Source organism: Mustela nivalis (assembly GCF_964662115.1).
Source record: "Mustela nivalis genome assembly, chromosome: 2".
Classification (NCBI taxonomy): domain Eukaryota; kingdom Metazoa; phylum Chordata; class Mammalia; order Carnivora; family Mustelidae; genus Mustela; species Mustela nivalis.
Window position 1 is genome coordinate 126,025,397 of NC_139021.1, and position 19,645 is coordinate 126,045,041.

General features: G+C 38.9%; 2 protein-coding genes, 1 long non-coding RNA gene and 1 pseudogene across 7 annotated transcripts in view; 2 read left to right on the forward strand and 2 right to left on the reverse strand.

Moving 5' to 3' along the window:
- Positions 1-861, reverse strand: part of JMJD1C (jumonji domain containing 1C) — a gene marked incomplete at its 5' end in the record, with an annotated part of 325,008 nt that extends 324,147 nt beyond the window's left edge. For 2 of the 3 annotated variants that reach the window (XM_082720126.1, XM_082720120.1), the window contains one exon: positions 638-861. The remainder of the gene's footprint in view (positions 1-637) is intronic. The other variant, XM_082720122.1, reaches the window with a different exon arrangement.
- REEP3 (receptor accessory protein 3) overlaps positions 203-19,645 on the forward strand; it is a 96,710-nt gene continuing 77,267 nt past the window's right edge. Inside the window, exon 1 of one of the 2 annotated variants that reach the window (XM_082720128.1) lies at positions 203-481. In XM_082720128.1, the coding sequence (XP_082576254.1) occupies positions 450-481 (32 nt within the window). In that variant the 5' untranslated portion in view covers positions 203-449. The remainder of the gene's footprint in view (positions 482-19,645) is intronic. The other variant, XM_082720127.1, reaches the window with a different exon arrangement.
- Positions 858-6,864, forward strand: LOC309859452. Its single transcript, XR_014308711.1, has 2 exons — positions 858-1,256; positions 2,746-6,864. It is a non-coding gene; the product is annotated as an uncharacterized lncRNA (long non-coding RNA).
- LOC309859449 (large ribosomal subunit protein eL30 pseudogene) lies at positions 8,258-10,762 on the reverse strand (annotated as a pseudogene). The gene has a single exon. The product of its transcript is annotated as a large ribosomal subunit protein eL30 pseudogene (transcript).

Below are 19,645 nucleotides of genomic sequence, written 5' to 3' on the forward strand. Positions count from 1 at the left end.
TCGGCCTCCCGCCACCCCCTCTTCCCCTCCACGCCAGCTGGGCGTTCCAGAGATGTAAAGAGAAGGAAGGTGGAGGTTCGAACGCAGAGGCCCGGACCGCGAGGCTTTCCGGCGTCGGCCGGGGTCCCGACCGCCCAGCCCCCGGAGCACGGCCGCCCAGACCCGGCCTCGGCCGACGCGCCGCCGCCGCCGCCGCCGCCTATCAGCGGAGTGCAGGGGCGGGGCCGGCTGGGTTCGGCGGCAGCTCGGCCGCGGGCGGGGACGGGCGGGGGACCGACCGCCGCGCAGCTCCAGCCGCTGCGCGCATACACCCGGCCCGGCTCCCGAGGGCGCCAGCGCGGCCCCGGGGAGCGCGAGGAGCCGGCGAGCGCGCGGCCTGCCGTTGGCGGCCTGGTCCGCCACGCTCGGCGCCCACCCGTCCCCGAGCTGGGGTCCGAGCCCCCGGGAAGATGGTGTCCTGGATGATCTCCAGAGCCGTGGTGTAAGTGCAGCTCACGGCGCCCCGCCGCCCGCGCCAGCCCCGGGGAAGGCGTAGGGAGGGGCAGGGGCTAGGAGAGGGGAAGGCCCAGGCCTGGGCAGGGGTGGGCTGGCTCGGCCTCGGGCCTGCCCGGGGGCTGGGGGCCCTCGGCCTCCTCACCCTGGTCCACGTCGCTGCGGGGCTCCCTGCGGCGGACGAAGGCCCGGTGGCGGCGGCTGCGGCGCGACCCGGCTGCGTGCGGCGCGGCGGCCCTGCTCCCGAGGCGCTGGTCGGGCGGGCGCGCTAGGCAGAAGGCGCGCGCTCCCCGCGCTGCGCGGCACCGCCCTGTGGGCCTGGGAGCGGCGCGCCTCGCGGCGGCGCCCTGCGCAAGCTCCGCAGACGCTGAGCGCGGGAGGCCCGGCGATCCTCCCAAGGATGCGGCGGCGGCGGCGGCGGCGGCGGCGTCGAGCCTTTGTATCCCGCGGTTGGTGTGGTGCGGTGTCTCTCTAGGCGGCAGAATGCCATTCGGTCACGTGTGGTAGGAGGAGAGATTTGTCTAAAAACCTGAGACCGCTCCTAGCTCAGATCCCTGGGAGAGAGCCTAGTTGCCCCAAGATTTACAGCTTACCTAGAAAGACGCTCCTATGGAATGGTGACGCCCGTTTATTCGCCCAGATCGCGAATTTGGCCCTATCTTGTCGGAAATGTTTGCTTAAGTGATTGAGAGGCTGCAGGTGCCTGTTGCCTTTATTCAAATTATCGGTTAATTTCACTGTGCTCTTATCAACAAGTGCTACAGGTACATTAAAAAAAAAAAAAAACCGCAACTCCACTAAAAGTACTTGTTTCACTACAATTTGAACTGATTTTCTCCCTTCCTCCTCACCTCACCACCCCCCCCTTCAAAAAAAAAATCGCAAAGTAAACAATGACGTAGGTACAGCCAGGAGCCCGTGGATTCATTATTCATGATCTCTGTAGGAGTAATATTACCTCAGTACCTTTATGAAATGCTTTTGTGAGGCAGCAGGCTTCTCCGATTAGCTTTAGAATGTGGAAAAAATAACATTACCAGATTTTCATATTTTGTTTTTCACTGGGAAAAAGGAGCTAAATGTTCTGCGAGTTTGGGTTTTGGGGGAGTGAATCAGTCACATAGTAGCTCTATTCAACCTGATTTTCAGTAGCCCTCTACATTTATATTTGATTGCCTTAATGAAGTTTGTCCTGCCTCCCTACAGTTTCTAGATTTAAAGCTTCAGAGCTTCCTGCGTTCATGTGTACAGAACTAAAAATCGGGAAATAAAAACATACTACATATGTCTTCAGATTTTTTTTTTAGCCTTTTTAAGCCTTTGAGTGTCATTTACATAATACAGGTATACCTTCCTTAACCTAGCCGGTGTATAATAGGTGTGTGTCTGCACCTAGATATTGTATATAAGTATGTTTCTGCACCTAGTAATTGAAGTAGCTGTACTATTTTTTTTTTTAACTTCTGGTTTCCTTTGACCAATTTTTCTTTTTTTAACAGAAAATCATGAAGTACTTTGATGCAGTTTGCATTACTCAACTCAAATTTTTGTTTTTGATCATTGACTATGAATATGAAAGTCTTTTCTAGGTGCTACCTATAACACAAAAGTTAGTAACAGTGTTGAAACTGACAGTTCAGATGCACTCATACCAGTACAGAGGTTAGATGAAGAGGGAATTAAATCTGGTTGGAGAATCAAAAAAAAAAAAGGGAGATTATATTTGAGATGGTCCTTAGAGGACCATCCGAATTTAGACAGCCGAAGATGAAAGAGTAAAGGATTCCAGATAAAGAGATCATTGTGAGCCAAAACAGAGGAGGGTAAGCCCAGATAAGTTACAGGGAACTTGAGGGACTGGAGAGGGAGGGAGCAGGAAAGGTAGAATTGGGCCTGTTTTCAAGGAATTTAAGGAAAAAGTGATAAATTGTGTTAGGCAGTGGTGGCTTTGCGTTGGAAGATTCTCTCCCTTGCTGAGTGAGATGGTTGTAAATGAGGAAACACTGAAGACAACTGGAGAGAGGAGATTAAAGCCTACAGTGCTACAATCTATGGAATTTGAAGTGTGAGGCAAAAGAAAAGAAAAAAGGGAGAAAAAATTATAGAATTGTATTTCATGAGCCATTGAACCATTAGTGGACTAGAAAACACAATTGTCAAGAATAATAAGCATCATTATCTTTTGCCCCTGTGCTCCTGGGTTTTTCAGTCTCTAAGCACTAAATGCTTTCTACTCCCTTTATTGTACCATAGGGACACAAAAGCCCAATCCCAGGATGGATGCACACTTGGAAACTTTTTTTCATGCCAGGAGATGGAATTTATTTACATTCTTTTTAACCCACTGGTACAGCCAGCTGAGTCCTGAGCCTGAAGAAAGATCAGACAGTTCTCTCAAAGTGGACCTTTGGTGGCATGCGCAGGGAACACAAGGAATTTCCATAACCAGAGCTGCCTGTGTGCATGACCACTTTCTCCCCAGACCTTGTAGTAGATATCGGAGGAAGAACACTGGCTTTGGAATCAGATCTGGATGCCACTTAATAGCTGCGTGCTGCTGGGAGATGTGCTAAACTCATTCGAGCTTCACTGCCTTCTTCTTAAAGTGGTTATAATATTAAACTGCTATTAAAACTGTTGTATTAAAACTACTGTAAGGTGATGTAAAACACCAGATGTGTTGCCTGACATTTATTCTGCACTTAAAAAATATAATAGATACAGATATTTCTTATGGGAGAGGGGAATAAGATAGTGTAGAAAGAAATATTATTGGACTGTCATCAGGAAACCTGGAATTTAGAACTAACTTTAGTTATAATAACCACCTGAATAACCTTGAGTCAGCCCCTCACTAATTAGGGTCCTCAGTTTCTTTCTCTGTAGAGGTAAAGGGATCTAGTAATCTGAACTTTCTTGTACAGGTCTAGCGTTCTGTATTTTATGAAATAGTTTTATTTTGTTTTGTTTTTCCATTCTGTTTAAAGTCATTTTTAACTTTGCAGGCAAGATTGAAAAGTTAGTTAGCAATCATTAAGGGATAGTAGTCTGAGATTACCAAGTGATATTTTGTTCATTTGTGATTACCTATACCTTACCTTTTGAAACATGACTCTTACAGGATGAGAGAAATCCCACTTTTAGAACTTTCCTTACTTGGGTATGTATCATATGGTTAAGATCAGGATGAAAGACTGCCTGAATTCAGATATCAGCTATGCCATTTATTGGCTACAACCTACCCCATAGGATTAAATGTCTCCATATACATAATGTTTATAGTCCAGCATTGGACACATGGTAAATATTCAGTATTAGTAGTTGTTATCAGAACAAGGGAGAACATATTCCCCTATAGTCCTGACATACTGAATGTTTAACTGTTTTCAGTTTACATTTTTCTTTGTCTCATTGTAGGTGACATAGTTGTAATTAGAGTATAGTTTAAAAAAAGTTTTATATTATTCTTACTATATTGTAAGCATCTTCTGTGTTCTCTGAAATCATATTTTATCTCTTCTGTAATCAGGCCAAAATTCATGATTTTCATAACCATTCATTTTTTAAACTTTCCTTTTAGATCATATTTAATATTTCATCATAACTAATGTTAATTATAACATAATTTATGTATACTTTTTTCTTTAAGTATTTTCTTAGGCTGAATATCCAAGAGAAGTATTTGAGTCAAAGGCTATGAATATTTATATGACTATTGATATGAATTGCCAAATTGCTGTCCAAAAGGATGTTAAATATTTTACATTGCCACCAACAATGTCTGATTACTGTCTTTCTCACGGTGTAGCCAGATTTGGGTATTTCAATTTTTTCATATTTTCTTAGTAAATATGACAGATCTAATTGTTTTCTTTTGAATTTTACTGTTAGCAAGCTTTAATATTTGTCCTGATATTTCTTGTATCTCCTGTTGTACAAATATTCTGTATGTACTTTACCCATTTATTTCTTGGATACTTGATAATTACTTGTTTGTCTGAGCTCCTTATTTAATTAACCTTAAATCACATTTGATTTAAATGTTTCTCCATCTACACTTTTCTTTAGATATTTTATTTTTTAGTTGTAAAGAGGATTTATAGTCTTAACCCAGTTCACCTTCTTCATTTTTTACGTTGTGATTTCTTTTTCTTCTAAATATAGAATAATAATTACTCTAGACATTTGGTAAGTACTACTTTCTCATTATAGAATTAGATTAATTTGGAGACCTTTTTAATTCCATATGTCTGTATTTCCCTTTTTACATTAATAACACTTTTATTTGGTTTTGACATAATTTTATTATCTGGCAGAAGTAAGTTGATCGTCTTCGATTATATTTAATGGGTATCTTTAAAGTCTAAATTATATACCTTAAAAACCATACTCCGGCAGTTTTCTCCCTTCTTTCCAGCATGTTTTCTCACTCTCCTGGATCTTTTGTCAGCAAACATGCTATCATTTCTCCCATTTAACAAAAAATTCTTTCAGCTGACTTTTCATCTTACTATCCCATTTCTCTCTCCCATGCCTTTTAAAGCAAAAACTCCTCAAAAGAACAATCAATATACACTTTCTCCACTTCCTCTCCTTTGAGTCACTCTCGAACCCAAAGCTGGGTAAAACCAGCTTTACCACCAACCACTCCACTGAATTGCCTATTCTCTAGGTCAAGAGGTGACCTCCATATGACCAAGTTGTCATCTAACTTATCAGGAGCTTTTGGTACAGTTGCTCACTGTGTCCTTGAAGTGCTTTCTTTACTTGTTTCCAAGAAACCTTGTTTTCGTACTCTTCCTAACTCACTGGCCCTCCCTACTCTGTCTCCCTTGCCACATTCCTCCACATGCCCTGACTTCTTAAAGTTGGCAGGTGCAGGAGTTCACTTCCTAGATTTTTTTTCTCTTTTCTATGAGCACTCTCCTAATTCACATCTCCAACCCAGACCTCTGTGCTGAACTTATGATCATACGTATTTTCAGGTGCCTACTTCAGTTGGAAACATCTGAAAGTCATCCCAAACTTAAGATACCCAAAACTGAGCTTCTGCATTTCCTTCCCAGTCTGGCTTCCCTGGCAGCCTACACCAGCTTAGTTAATGACAGCTTAGTCCTTCTAGTAGGTCAGGCCAAAAACCTTGGGATTATCCTTGATACTGGTTTTTCTCTCATTGACTGCATTGAGTCCTACAGCAAATCTTGTTGGCTCTACCTTCAAAATATACACAGGATCCCCCCTGTTTTCATCACCTTTACTTATGTTACTCTAGTCCAAGCCAGCATCATCTCTTAAAAGTATTATTCTAATAGCATCCTGCTTCTCCCCTTTGTGTGTTGAGATCATGTAGGATTAATGAAAAACATCTTGAGTAATTTTTAAATCCTTGTGGAAGTTTGAGGACAGTCACAATTTATAAGTGATATTTTTCTCCCTTGATAGGAGCTTTACATACTTTTTAAATGGTTATAAAATCTCAGTGATGGCTAAATATATCATCTTTTAATTAGGTTAAAGTAGATTTTATTTTCTAGTTTTGATGAGATTTGTCATGTGAATAACTGAAGTGTTTAGAATTTGTGTCTAAGAATAGGATACTTACAGAAATTACACTTAAGCCATGAGAAATAACGTAAATAGGAGCAAGATTTTCAAGGAAATTTAGCACATTGAAAGCTTAAAAATATAATTTGTCATGAATGCCCTTTAAGAGATCATCTTTTCTGTCTTCCTTCGTTAAGACAGAAAACACATCCTAAACTATTGGGTCTTGTTTTCATTGCAGAGGCCTGAACTTCCAACAAGATTCCTTTATTAGCCTTTATCTCAGAAACAATTTGCTTTTGTTCATTTTTTGTGACCATGGGTATATTAACTATTTCTTCTTCCACTGCATTTTTGAACCCTTTAAGGATGGAGATTTTTATATTCTCCTCTTTTGGTATAGATTATAATGTTTAAATAAAGAGTATCTTATAATAATAATGGAATAAATGGGTAATTTAAATATCTTAAATAGGGGCATCAGGGTGGCTCAGTAGTTAAGTGTCTACTTAGATCATGATCCCAGGATCAGGGGATTGAGCTCGCATAAGGCTCCCTGCTCAGAGGGAAGCCTGCTTCTTCCTCTCCCACTCCTCCTGCTTGTGCTCCCTCTCTCTCTTTGTCCCTCCCTATAAAATAAATAAATAAAATCTTTTAAAAATAAATGAATAAATGTCTTAAATATGTTACTGTTTTGTCAAGTGGAAAAAGACTACTGCTGAGTCTCTGTTAAGCAGAACATGAACTTTTTATGTCATCGATTATGCCTTTGCACTAAATTAGCCCTTTTGCGTATTTATAAAGTTAAATAAAAGGTTATAAGTAAAAGTTATTGTGTTACAAATGTCTTCATGTTTACAAAACGGTTAAGAGTTTATGCATACTTTTATCCCTATTACTGAAATAAAGTTATCAGCTTCAGTCATGTGAAATTTACAACGGCTACTAAGACTGAAAATCAGGTGAAATAGTGTACTTGCTAAGAGACTGTGAACAGAGAAAACAGCAGTTGGGATGGAAATATTGAACACTAGCAAAAGATTTTAAGAACAGACTAGCTAATGTTAGAATATTATATGGCCATTCATAATGATATGCAAAGTATTTTTAATTTCATTTGAAGATCTTTTAAATATGGCTAAGTTTCTTAATCCGCACTTTTGACATTTTGGACTGGATAATCCTTTCTTGGGGATGCCTGTCCTGTTCACTGTAGGGTGTTTAACAGCATCCCTGGCCTCTCCCTCCCTAGATGCCTTTGGTACCTCCCAGTTATGACAGCCAAAAGGGGCTCCAGATATTGCCATATGTTACTTAGTGGGCAGAATTGCCACTGGCTGAGAATTACTCTTAAATGAAAAGAGGAGAAAAATATGTATGGGAGGGAATGAACTAGAAGCTGTGCGACAGGCACCTGGGCAGCTGGCTCAGTTGGTTAAGCCTCTCTCTCAGGTCACTGGTCTCAGGATCCTGGGATGGAGCCCCAGGCCTCTTGGAACTCCCTGCTTAGCAGGGAGTCGGCTTCCCCTCTCCCTTTGCCCCTCCCCTTGCTTGTCCTCTCTGTCTCTCTTTCTTTCTCTCTCAAATGAATAAAATAAGAATAAAATCTTTTTTAAAATGCGGTACCGGGGTGCCTAGATGGCTTCGTGGGTTAAGCCTCTGCCTTCAGCTCAGGTCATGATCTCAGGGTCCTAGGATTGAGCTCCACATCGGGCTCTCTGCTCAGCAGGGAGCCTGCTTCCCCCTCTCCTCTGCTTGTTGCTCTGCCTACAACAGAGGATCTCTCTGTTAAATAAATAAATAAAATCTTCAAAACAAAAAAAAAGTATGGTGCCACTAGACCCTTCTGGCTGTTTAGATAGCTAAACATTAAGTTCCTCAGTCTAGCTACATTTTAAGTGCTCCATAGGTATTCGAGCTTAGTAACTACCTGTTAGCACAAAAGTAAAACATTTCCATCATTACAGAAAGTTCAACTGAAGTGATCCCTTGCAAGGCACAGTCTGCTCAGCATTTCCATTTGAAAATGGTTTTGTTGGCTGCTCCAGTGTACTTTGTGGGAAAAAATTACAGGCTATAAAATGATATTTGGGAATTCATAAGCATCTCAGAATATCTCTTAAGAATTTTCTATATGAAATATTGTTGCTAATCTTAATTTTTTTAGTATTTCAAAATTAATTTCTATTTCAGTATTTACAGAGAAGTTTGCAAAATTGATGAAAATTGCTTATACAGTGTACTTTGAAAATAATTTATATAATCATCTATTCTGCTCATTAACTCATTCATATTCCCTACTTTGTAAATTTGTAAATAAAGTGTAGTTTATAGGTTATAGTTTTCTTGGTCCAGTAAGTTGTACAGATATTAGGATTTGAAACCAGAGCCAAGGGTTACCAGAATATTTGCTCTTCTACCATTAACAGTTTCATCAGTTGTGCAAAAGCAGAGGTACTGAGGAAATCATAAAAGCAAAAGTCATAGGGAAAAAACTAAATGTAATAGGTTTGTACTAACCAATAGTTCAAAACATAATTTCAGGAAGTATTCAAGTATATTATTGCTGAGAGCATTTATGTTTCCAAGCAATGGTAAGTCCATTTTAGGAAAGAATTATTCTCACCCATAAACAAAACCAAGCATTCTGCTGTGGAAAATTTCCTTAACCTTTTATCATGTCCCATTTTTGAGAAATGTATTAGGTTGCTGGGGTTGTTATAACAAAATACCAGAAACTGGGCGGCCTGACCAACAGAAACCTATTGTCTCACAGTTCTGGAAGCTAAAAGTCAAGGCGAGGGTATGGGTAGGTTCCTTGGTTCCTTTTGAGGGCAGTGAGGGAGAATCTGTTCCAAGACTCTCTCAGCTTCTGGTGGTTTGCTGGCAGTCTTTGTCATTCCATGACTGATAGATCATCACCCCATCTCTGCCTTCATTTTTGTGAAGGTCTCTGTGTCTAAATTTCTCCTTTTATTTATTTTTTTATTTTTTCAAACAAGCTGGTGGCCAGTTTTATTAAAAATTCTGCGTGATTTACTTTCACCAGTCTGTCCTGGCATGCTTCTAATGATAGAATCACCTGGTTCAATGATAGCCAGCGTGCGTACTCTGTAGGATTTCCCACCTGCTGTGCCCAATTCAATATTATTGCCACTGTAGTTATGGACACTAGTTTGGGCCAACATGGCATAGTATTCTATTTCAGATTTCCTCAAGGCCGGGCAGTTGTTGGTGAGGATGACCAGCTTCACTTTGCCATGTCTGATCATTTTCAGAGTCTGGTTGTACCCAGCACGAACTTTCCACTTTTCATAATGAGCTGGAGCTTAGAGTTGATCGATTCCAGCGGCATTTTTGTCTTCTTTGCGGCCACCATCTTCCTGCCTTAGGTACGAGTCGGCCCCAGCCAAGCAGCCCCCCTAAATTTCTCCTTTTAATAAGGAACAGAAGTCTCTTTGGGTGAGGACCCGGACCCACCATGCTAATTACCTCATTTTAATGTGATTATCAAATCAGGTTACATTCTGAGGTAGTGGGGATTAGGACTCCTTCAGATCTTTTTTGAAGGAGCATGGTTCAGTTTATAACAATCTCTTTTACATATCCTGAGAAAAACTAAAATGCCAGGGAGGTTTTAAGGATTAGATTAGAAAAGGAGAAAAATTAATGTCTAACAAAATAACTCTTAATTTAAAAGTTGTCACATGGTGGAGACAGTAGTGATTTTCCCCTTATTGTGAATATAAGGTTAGGGCAATAGGTGGATGTTATAGGAAAGACAGTTTTATTTTTGTATATAAGGGAAAGCTTTATAATACCCAGAGTTGTTCACCATTGACTCTGACAGTCTCATGAGAGCAGTGTGTTCTCCATCACTAGGGGCAGGAAAGGGAGAGTAGAACCCTCGATGAAGATCTTGTTTATATTACTTGTATGTTTCCTATGGAGAGCCATAGATAAATTACTTTTCTGTGAGAAGCTGTGAACTGTTTTGTATTTAATAAAACTGCTTAGATATTTACAAAGAATAAACTGATGGTTGACCGAAGGAAGGGAGGTGGCAGGATGGGCAAAATCTATGAAGGGGAATGGGAGACAGGCTTCCAGTTATGGAGTGAATAAGTCATAGGAATAAAAGGCCCTGCTTGGAAAATACAGTCAATGGTATTGTAATAGGGTTGCATGGTGACAGATGGTGGCGACACTTGGGGTGAGCTTAGCATAAGCTACAGAGAAATTGAATCACCATCTTGTACACCTGAAACTAATGTAACATTGTGTGTCAACTATATTCAGACAGTTAAATAAAATCTAAGGTTAAAGAAACTATTTGGTTATTTAAGTAAATGAATACATTACCCTTGTATTACATCAGTATCTGTGATGATTAATAAGTGGCATTCTTTGGCATTAAAAAATAGCATGAATGTATACAGCACTGAATAAATTATATGCTAAAGATTCTGCTAATGTGATACTTTTACATCATCAAACTTCAATCACTGATCTTTAGGATTCCCAAAATTTAAAATACACTTTCACCATAACAGTAGAATGGATAAGCTGTCTTCTTTTCTGTGTTTAAAACATCCAGAGGCCCGGGGCGCCTGGGTGGCTCAGTGGTTTAAGCCGCTGCCTTCGGCTCAGGTCATGATCTCAGGGTCCTGGGATCGAGTCCCGTATTGGGCTCTCTGCTCAGTGGGGAGCCTGCTTCCCTTCCTCTCTCTCTGCCTGCCTCTCTACCTACTTGTGATATCTCTCTCTCTCTCTCTCTCTCTCTCTCTGTGTGTGTCAAATAAATAAATAAATCTTAAAAAAAAAAAAAAAAAAACAACTTCCAGAGGCCCATAGAAACAGTAGGCAGTAGGCATTCCTGAGTGTGGATTTAAAGAAAGTGCAGGTATGAGAACAGAAGAGAACTTGTGATAGTTGTCTACTGGGGGTCATAATTGCCTTGATCAGTTCGTTGCTCCTTTGTGCCTGTGGTTTTTGTTTTCTTTTGGGGACACCAACTAATCTCAGTATTGGTGAACAAACCTCCTAATTGTTGCTTGTTCAGTATTTGTTTATTTGGGTTTTTTTAAATCATTAATTTTCATCAAACTTAGTTTTTATTTCTGGTTTTCAGAAATATAAATCCTTTCAAGTTTCACTTTATATACCTAAATTAATCTTGCAAATAGAAATGATGGTAGTTTTAAGGTGTTTAATAAATAGGGGAAAGTACCCTTTAAAGATACAACCCTAGATCCATATAAAAGGGCCTTAGAAGGGTATAAATCTTAACCTGAAAACATTAAAGCATTAATGCCTTATAATAATAAAATATATATAATAAATAATAAAATTCTATGAGAAAAGTGTCCTGAAAGCTTTGTGTAAAAATATTCTGAAAGGATATCTGGTCTTTTCCTTGCCAAGTAAATGAAAGCAATACAAATTGGAGATAAACTCCCCCCGCCCCCATACACACAGAGTTTATGCTTTCTTGTCACGATTAAATACTTTTTAGGAATTTTTAAGTCCTAAATCTTGTATTATTTTAGGTGGTTAAAGATGCAACTACTGCTTTGTTTCAAATGGTCTCCTAAGTTTAAGAAATGTAAAATGTAGGGGCGCCTGGGTTGCTCAGTGGGTTAAAGCCTCTGCCTTCCACTCATGATCCCAGCTTCCTGCTCTGCAGGGAGCCTGCCTACCCCCCTCTCTCTGCCTGCCTCTCTGCCTACTTGTGATCTCTGTCTGTGAAATAAATAAATAAAATATATTTAAAAAAAAAAAGAAAGAAAGAAAGTGTACCGTCTTCCAGTAAATCTATACTGCATTACCTTAAATTTTTGCTAGTGACAAGTTCTTGTAGTGCTTTAACTAAAATAGCTCACCTAAAACTAATTAGAAAAACGAAAGTGGTAAGCCATTTTAACAGTAATAGTTACAATAAAAACAGACCTTGGTTACCTCAAATGACTAAGAAATATGAAGGAGGAAGGAAAGCACACAACCCTGCTCCTTCCAGTGTTCAGTTCCACTCCCCAGTTCAAAGTACGTCTTCTCTGTCTCTTGTCCTCCCCTTTATGTTTTTCCTCACCTTTTTTTCTAGTTCTTCTTTTTCCTTTCACTCTGGGGAAAGGCAAGGAGACCACGGTAAGGCCTTAGTCACGTGCAGAGATACAACAATTTAAAAGGTCATTTATCTATAGTTCCCAAACCAGCGGGGTGGGGGGGTGGTGGTGAAACAGAGGCTATTTGAGATATAGAAGGCCAAAATAAAGGGGACAGAGGAGGGAGGACATGTGGACAGGGGTAAAAAAGATGCAGAAAATGGGTTCAGATATGTCAGTAATGTCAGTAAATGTACACAGATTGCGTTCTCCTGTTAAAAGAGTCTGGAACACTGGGGACTAAAGAAAGTTATAAGACATGAACGTTAAAAGAAGATCTAAATGGATAGCACATGTTGATGAATCAGTATTAACTAATGATTATCAGGTCTTTGCAACTAAATCTATAAATTCAGTGGGATTCCACCAGGATTTTTATTGTTTTTTGTTTTCATGGAACCTAATGACCTAAGGTTCACAGGAGAGAGTAAAACCCAGCAATCAGTAAGACAGTTGAAAAGAACAAGGAAGAAAGACTTGTCCTATTATATATCAAGACTGATTGTTATGTTGTAGGAATTAAGACCGTATAGAATTGGTGCAGTGATTGATGATAAACTTAAGGGAACATAATCACTGAACATAATCACTGAATCCAGAAACTAATCTAGCATGTGTGGAAATCTAATGTGACAGAGTAGTACTCAAAATTGGTGGGAAAGGATGGGTAACTTAATAGTGTTGTGACAACTTGGTTATCTCTCAGAAAAAAGAATGAAATTACATCCTATTTTCACAGCAAACTCAAAAATAAATTATAAGTGGACCACCTGCCTATATGTAAAAACTAAATATTTAAACGTTTAGAAGAAAATATAGGAGAATGTCATTACAGTTATGATTTGGTAGAGAAGAACTTTCCACACCCTGCAACAAACTGTAAATGATTGATTAACATACATCTGACGCTCCTGCATCAGGCATTATTCTAAGCACTTTCACACAATTTCATTTATATCTCACAATGACCCTAATATTACAGATACTGCTGTTATCCCCTTTTTGCCATTGAGAAGCCCAAGGCTTTAGAGAAATGAAATAACTTACTAAGTGACAGAGCTAAGTGGCTCTAGACCCAGACCTGAACCAGTATGCCACACCACCAAACTGTGTGACAGGATTTGCATGCAGTAATTTCAGTGAGTTTTGTCAAATGTGTATACACATGTCTCACCAACCTTATCAAGATCAAGATTCACTTTACATTCTCAACAGTGGTAGCTGAGTGTGTATTTCTACCACCTATGCCATCCCTGACAATTTTATCTTTGCTAATCTCTGAGAAAAAAATACCCAATTATTTTAAATATCTGTTTTTAGGATATGTGTTTTAAGACTCTATTTGGAAACCCATATTGCTGTTTTCTCAATTCCTCAGTAGTTGGGGGCTGGACAGGAAGGTATAATGGAAGCCAGCACTAGAATTGTGGCCCAGTGAGGGTGAAGAATGCAGACAGTTTTGTAACATAAATGACAAAGTATAATAGAAGATGTAAAGAATTCCTTAAAATCAATAAGAAAATTAACAATCTAAAAAAAAAAAAATGGGACGAAAGTAAAAGGCATCTCCTTGAAGATGAAACCAATGGCAACTAGACATATAAAAAGAATCACAAAACTCATTAGTTTTCAAGAAAATGTAAATTAAGACCACATTGAAATTCCATTTCACACATTCTACATTGCAAAAAATTAAGAAGTCTGAAAATGCCAAGTGTTGGCAAGGATGGGCAGAACAACATTTTTTGGGAATGGCAAGAGAGGAAGATGTAATAGCTCTGGAAACTTAACAGTGTTCATCATTCACATACCTTGCAACCCAGCATTTCCACTACCTGGTAGACCTTGATACCTGCAGCAGAAGAAGTTTACAAGGATATTCATAGGAAAGTTCTTAAAGTGAGAATCTACCAAGAAAGCTAGTTTACATGGAGAGGAGACTGGGTAAATGATTGTTGGTATATTCACATAATGGAATATTACACAGCAGTAAAGCTGAATGAGATACCACTTACAAGTATCAACATGCATGTCTGTTAGGGAAATTATAGTGAGTTTTGGTTTTTGTTTTGTTTTTAAGAAAAGCCAGATGGGATTACATATAGTAGGTTACCATTTTAAAGACCCCAACAAAGGTAAGACTGAACACTATATGAGATATATATATTAATAGCAATCTATTCGTCCAAAAAGAAAAGAAAATGATAAATGCAAATTTTAGGATCAGGGTCACCTCTAAGGAAATACCCTAGCAAAGGAAAAAGCTCAGAAGCAACGGTAATAGTGGTATTCTATCTTGATTTTGGATGATTGGTTCACTTCGTTGTGCTTCGTGGCTTAGAAGTGTGTGTCATATTTTCTTCATATCATCTGTTACATCCTCGGATGGGAGACCCAGGTTGGGCTCTCTGCTTAGTGGAGAGTCTGCTTGAGGATTCTGTCTCTCCCTCGGCCTGTCCCTCCACCTGCACTCTCTCTAAAATAAATAAATAAAGCTTTAGAAAAAGAAGAAGAAGAAGATGTGCTTGACACAGTAAGACAGGACAAAGATACAGTATTTAAAGGGACAAGCTTAGACAACAGGGAGCAGATACCATCAGAAAGGAGATGCTGCCCCTGTCCCAGCCCATATGCTTCTTGCTGGTGTAGAGGCCAGTTTTAGTGCTTAGCCAGGCCCCAGATGGAGGGAGGGAAGGGGCTGCACCTGTCGTGAAGAGTTTGTGAACAGAAGGCCAGAACCCCTATGAGATCACCAGGCAGGCTGTCTCTAGTCCCTTCTTTTTCTCAAAGCTGGTATGAGTCCAATGAAGAACGTCCAATTTCTTACATATCCAAAGGATTTTTGAGGTTCTAGAAGTAGGTGCATAAACACTTAAGAGCTTTCTCTCCCCCCTCACTTATTTTCAGATGACAGTAATTTTCTTGTCTATCCATTTGATATGTGGGATATTGCTATAAAAAGCAACTCAGTGTCTAAAAAATGTATAAATTCATGTGCCTTCACTATAGCTACTTCCAGACTAAAACAGATCTAAGAGACTGTTAATGGTGAAATGTAGAATAATAATCTTAACTCTATGGTTTGCTTTGTATTCCTAACCATGTTGTTTGTCCATTTGGAGAGCTTAGTTGGTTGGAAATACTGCATTACTTGAAACTCCCTAATGGCTCCATAGGAAGAATTTAACTTTCAGGTTGTGTTTCAGAGCCATTCCCTACTATTACAAAGGAGGTGAGTGAGGTTAGTCCTAGAATCTGGGATGAGTCTGAACGTATCATTGGGAAATAATGTCTAATAGTAACATTTTATACCAACATGCAGCTCTGATTTCTTACACATGCTGAGCCTCATTTATAGAAAAGGAAGAAAATGGAAAATCATAGAGAGCTTTGTATTTTCCATGTGGTCAGCATTGCTGTGGGGGTGATCTGGCTGAGACATCTGTCACCCACTGATGGCCAGGAATTATTTGGCCTGTTAGGCTGTCCCCTCACTCCCTTGCCATTCCATGTGCTCTCTTGGTTAGTGGAGGGGGGGCATTCAGAACCTTGTAGCATCTCAGGAACGTGATTGGGAGATAATTAGCTAGTAGATTTGCAGATTTGTCTGCAGAGATTTCTAGTTTGGAAATGCAAAGTAAGTAAATTTACTAGCTTTAACTTTATAAGTTTTCCATGGTTCTATACTACTGTAGCAGTCTCCCAGAAATACCAACAGGGTGGCCAACTTGGTTTGAATAACACTTTTTTTTTTTTAAATGTGAGGACTTTTGGCCAATTTGAGTGAGGAATACTGGAGGATTTTGTGAGAATGGTTTAAAAAGGAGGAAATCAGAAAAGGAATCAATAGCTTCTGTAACAAGTGCAGGAATACTGTCGAAAGCCCAAGCATATACCATTTACTGAGGGATAAATGAAGTGGGTTGTTATGGAACATTTCTTATGAAACATGATTAGAAATTCATGAAATAAAATGAACTTCTAATATGAACAATAAAAAATTTGAGAGCTGGAATAAACTAAAAAGCAAACAAGAAAAAGAAGTTAGCGAGTAAATGAGCTCTGAAATCAGTGGTCATTTATTTCTTTTACTCTTTGCCAGATTCTTGTTTTAAGGTTTTATCAGTCAGTCTTAGGTTTTGCTAACATTTAGTCCCTCAAACTAATCCTAAAACTTCCTGATAAACAGACAAGATTTCCTAACCGTATTTACCCTTTAAAAAAAGAAGTTTTGTATGATGGGATACTTTAAAATTACGGCTTTGGAACCAGAAAAGCAGTTCTATTGCTTTATAAATGTTGAAAATGGAGCTATTTATGATAAATATGGTTCATAGAATGATGACTTTCACCTTTTAAAAATTTTAGTAAAATTATTTTCACTCTTTCTAAACATGGGTTTAATTAAGAATATCTGTTTCCATAGAGAAGCCTTGGATTCTTCATTTAGAATAAGAACTCACAAGGCACTGTATGGTATGTAAAAGCTTTTTAAAACAACTTTCCCAGACTCCATCCTCAAAGATTCTGACTTAATTGATCTGGAATAAGGCCTGGACGTTCTTAGTTTTAAAAACTCCCCAGGTGATCAGAATGTACAACCAGGTTTAAAAATCTTTGCACTAGAGGTTATGAAAGAGAAAGCATACTGAGGATTTTAAGAAATAGTAGTGTCAGGAAATCCTGACAGAACTGAGTTGCTGAATTGTTACCATTTAAAACAAGGAGAAAAAACTTGCAAAATATCCTTAGTTTGGTTTTCAGTGATTTGGGGACATTTGAGTACCCAGAAAACATCTGAAGCTTAGCGATAAGGAACATTAGTGGTGTCTAAAGCAGTGATCTTCCCAGACACACTTGCTTGGTCTTTTTTAGATTGAATTACAGAAGTATTAGAGGAAAGGAATGTAGTGGATGGAATGTCTGGATTTTATTACAGCATTCTCTATAGTAGTGCCTCATGAAATTCACCTTGGAAACGCATTGCATATTCCCAGCTAGCATGTGAGACAAAGTCTAGCCAACAGCAAAATACCACATTTGTCAGATTGGCTAAATAGCACATTCGCAGCAGTACACAATTTAGACTGCCTTAAAAAGATCACTTTAAAAGTTGTTGGTGTGGGGATTTATGTTTATTTTTAAATTCATCAAAATCATTCCATGCCTTTAAAAGTGTCCATAGTATTAATATTGTAGATCAGAATGTGTTGTAATTGGCTAAAAATATAACAGGTAATGAAAATCTGGAGGCGGGGGGAAGACGAGAGGAAGCTCAAGGCAAATTTCATCATTCCCAGGAGAAGGACAGATCATGTGTAGAGTTGAAACACCAGGCATTCTAATCCTTTTCTTAAACTCAGAGGATTACTTGAGGTTCTGACATTTCTGCTGTTTAACTTAAATTTTATTTATTCCTTCAGTTTTGTCATCTGTTAAATTAAGCAATATTGGGTTATTTTAAATGATATGTATATTAAGATCCCATCTTATTTACTTTTTTTTTAATCAATCTTCTTTTTCCACTTAATGAACAATGTTTGGATCATCAAATGTTATTATTGATAATTTCTGAGGAGTAAATCTGAGTTTTAGATTTCTTTGTTCTTTTTGGTGATGTTTCTATTAAAACTATGAATCATTTTTTTGGAAACATTTCTATTTAAAAAACATTCTTAAAGCATGTTGCTCTTTAAAATACATAACCTAGGGGCGCCTGGGTGGCTCAGTGCGTTAAAGCCTCTGCTTTCGGCTCAGGTCATGATCCCAGGGTCCTGGGATCCACATTGGGCTCTCTGCTCAGCAGGGAGCCTGCTTCCTCCTCTCTCTCTGCCTGCCTCTCTGCCTACTTGTGATCTCTGTCTGTCAAATAAATGAATAAAATCTTAAAAAACAAATAAAAAAAAATAAAATACATAACCTAAAGTATATAACCTGTTCTTTATTTTTTAATTTTTTTAAGATTTTATTTATTTCTTATCAGAGAGAGAGAGAGAGTGCTCGCATGCAAGCACAAGCAGGGGAAGCAGTGGGCAGAGGAAGAAGCAGACTCCCTGCTGAACAGGGAGCCTGTTGCTGGACAATCCCAGGACCCTGGGGTTATAACGTGAGCCTAAGCAGAGGCTTAACTGACTGAGCCACCCCAGTGTCCCTATAACCTATTCTTTAAATGAAAGACTAGTTTTAATACAGTTTCCTTCAGAAAAATAAATGCCTTTACTTCATTTCAACTTTTAATACCAACCAAGACTGAAATCTTTTAAGTGGTAGCATTCAAATCCAAATAGCAATATGTGTTAGCTAGAGAAGTACAACCACCTACCAATGTAATTTAACAGAAATTAATGACCTTTATACTAACAGTTATTATAGAGAAAATATTTTTTTTAAGGTTAAGAAACTCCAGTTATCCTGGGGACAGCGCTGTGTGTGTGCTTGGTTTATTTAGAGTTCAGCTGGTAGCATTTTATGTCAAGTGTAAGTTCTTCAGGATTTCATAATAACAAGGTCTCAACGAAGGATAGATACTTCTTTTTGCCAGCTAAAGTAGCATGCTCTGTGGCAGCGGTAGAAAAGCAATTTCAGTTCCTTTCTTCAGCCAGCTTTAGAATTACTGTGAAATTATCATGACTCTGGAGACACATTTCAGGTTTTGTGTATAAGGTAAAAATACCAATATTTACATGTCATTATTTCTAATTTACAGACTTTGGAGTTTTGTAAAATGCAATCTCACATCATTACCCCTTTGAGTCACAGCGGGTGACATCACTCCTTAGTACAGTTGACTCTGAACAATGCAGGGGTTAGGGGCATTAACTACCACACAGTCCGAAACACGTGTGTAACATCTGATTCCCCCTACATTTACATACTAATAGCCTACTATTGACTGGACACCTCACCAGTAACAGTCAATTAACACATATTTTATATGTTTTATGTGTTATATACTATATTCTTACAATCAAGTAAGCTAGAGGAAAAAAATTGAGAAAAATCATAAGAAAATACATTTACAGTACTGTACTGTATTTGTCAAAAACAAAATCCTCATGTCAGTGGACCTACCCAGTACAAACCTGTTTTGTTCGAGGGTCAGCTGTAGTAGTATGCCTTTACTTTACTTCATCCCTAAAACAGAGATAATTCTGCTCCTGATTAACTTAGGTTGCTTTGAGGCACTTCTCCATGAATGTCCTTAACACTGTTGTGGGCCTACACAGCAATACATTATTTGTCCTTGCCCCTTAAAACAGTCCATTTGCATTACAGCAAGGCACTAATGAGTATTACAGAGTTGTAACCCTTATGTAAAAATGTCATTAGAGTTACAAAGAAATGAAAGATGAAGAAAAATAGACTTAGTTTTGTTTCACATTTTAATATTCTCTCAACACTAATCTGTGAACCTTAAGTACGGGTCACTTTAGCAGTTGACCCTAACT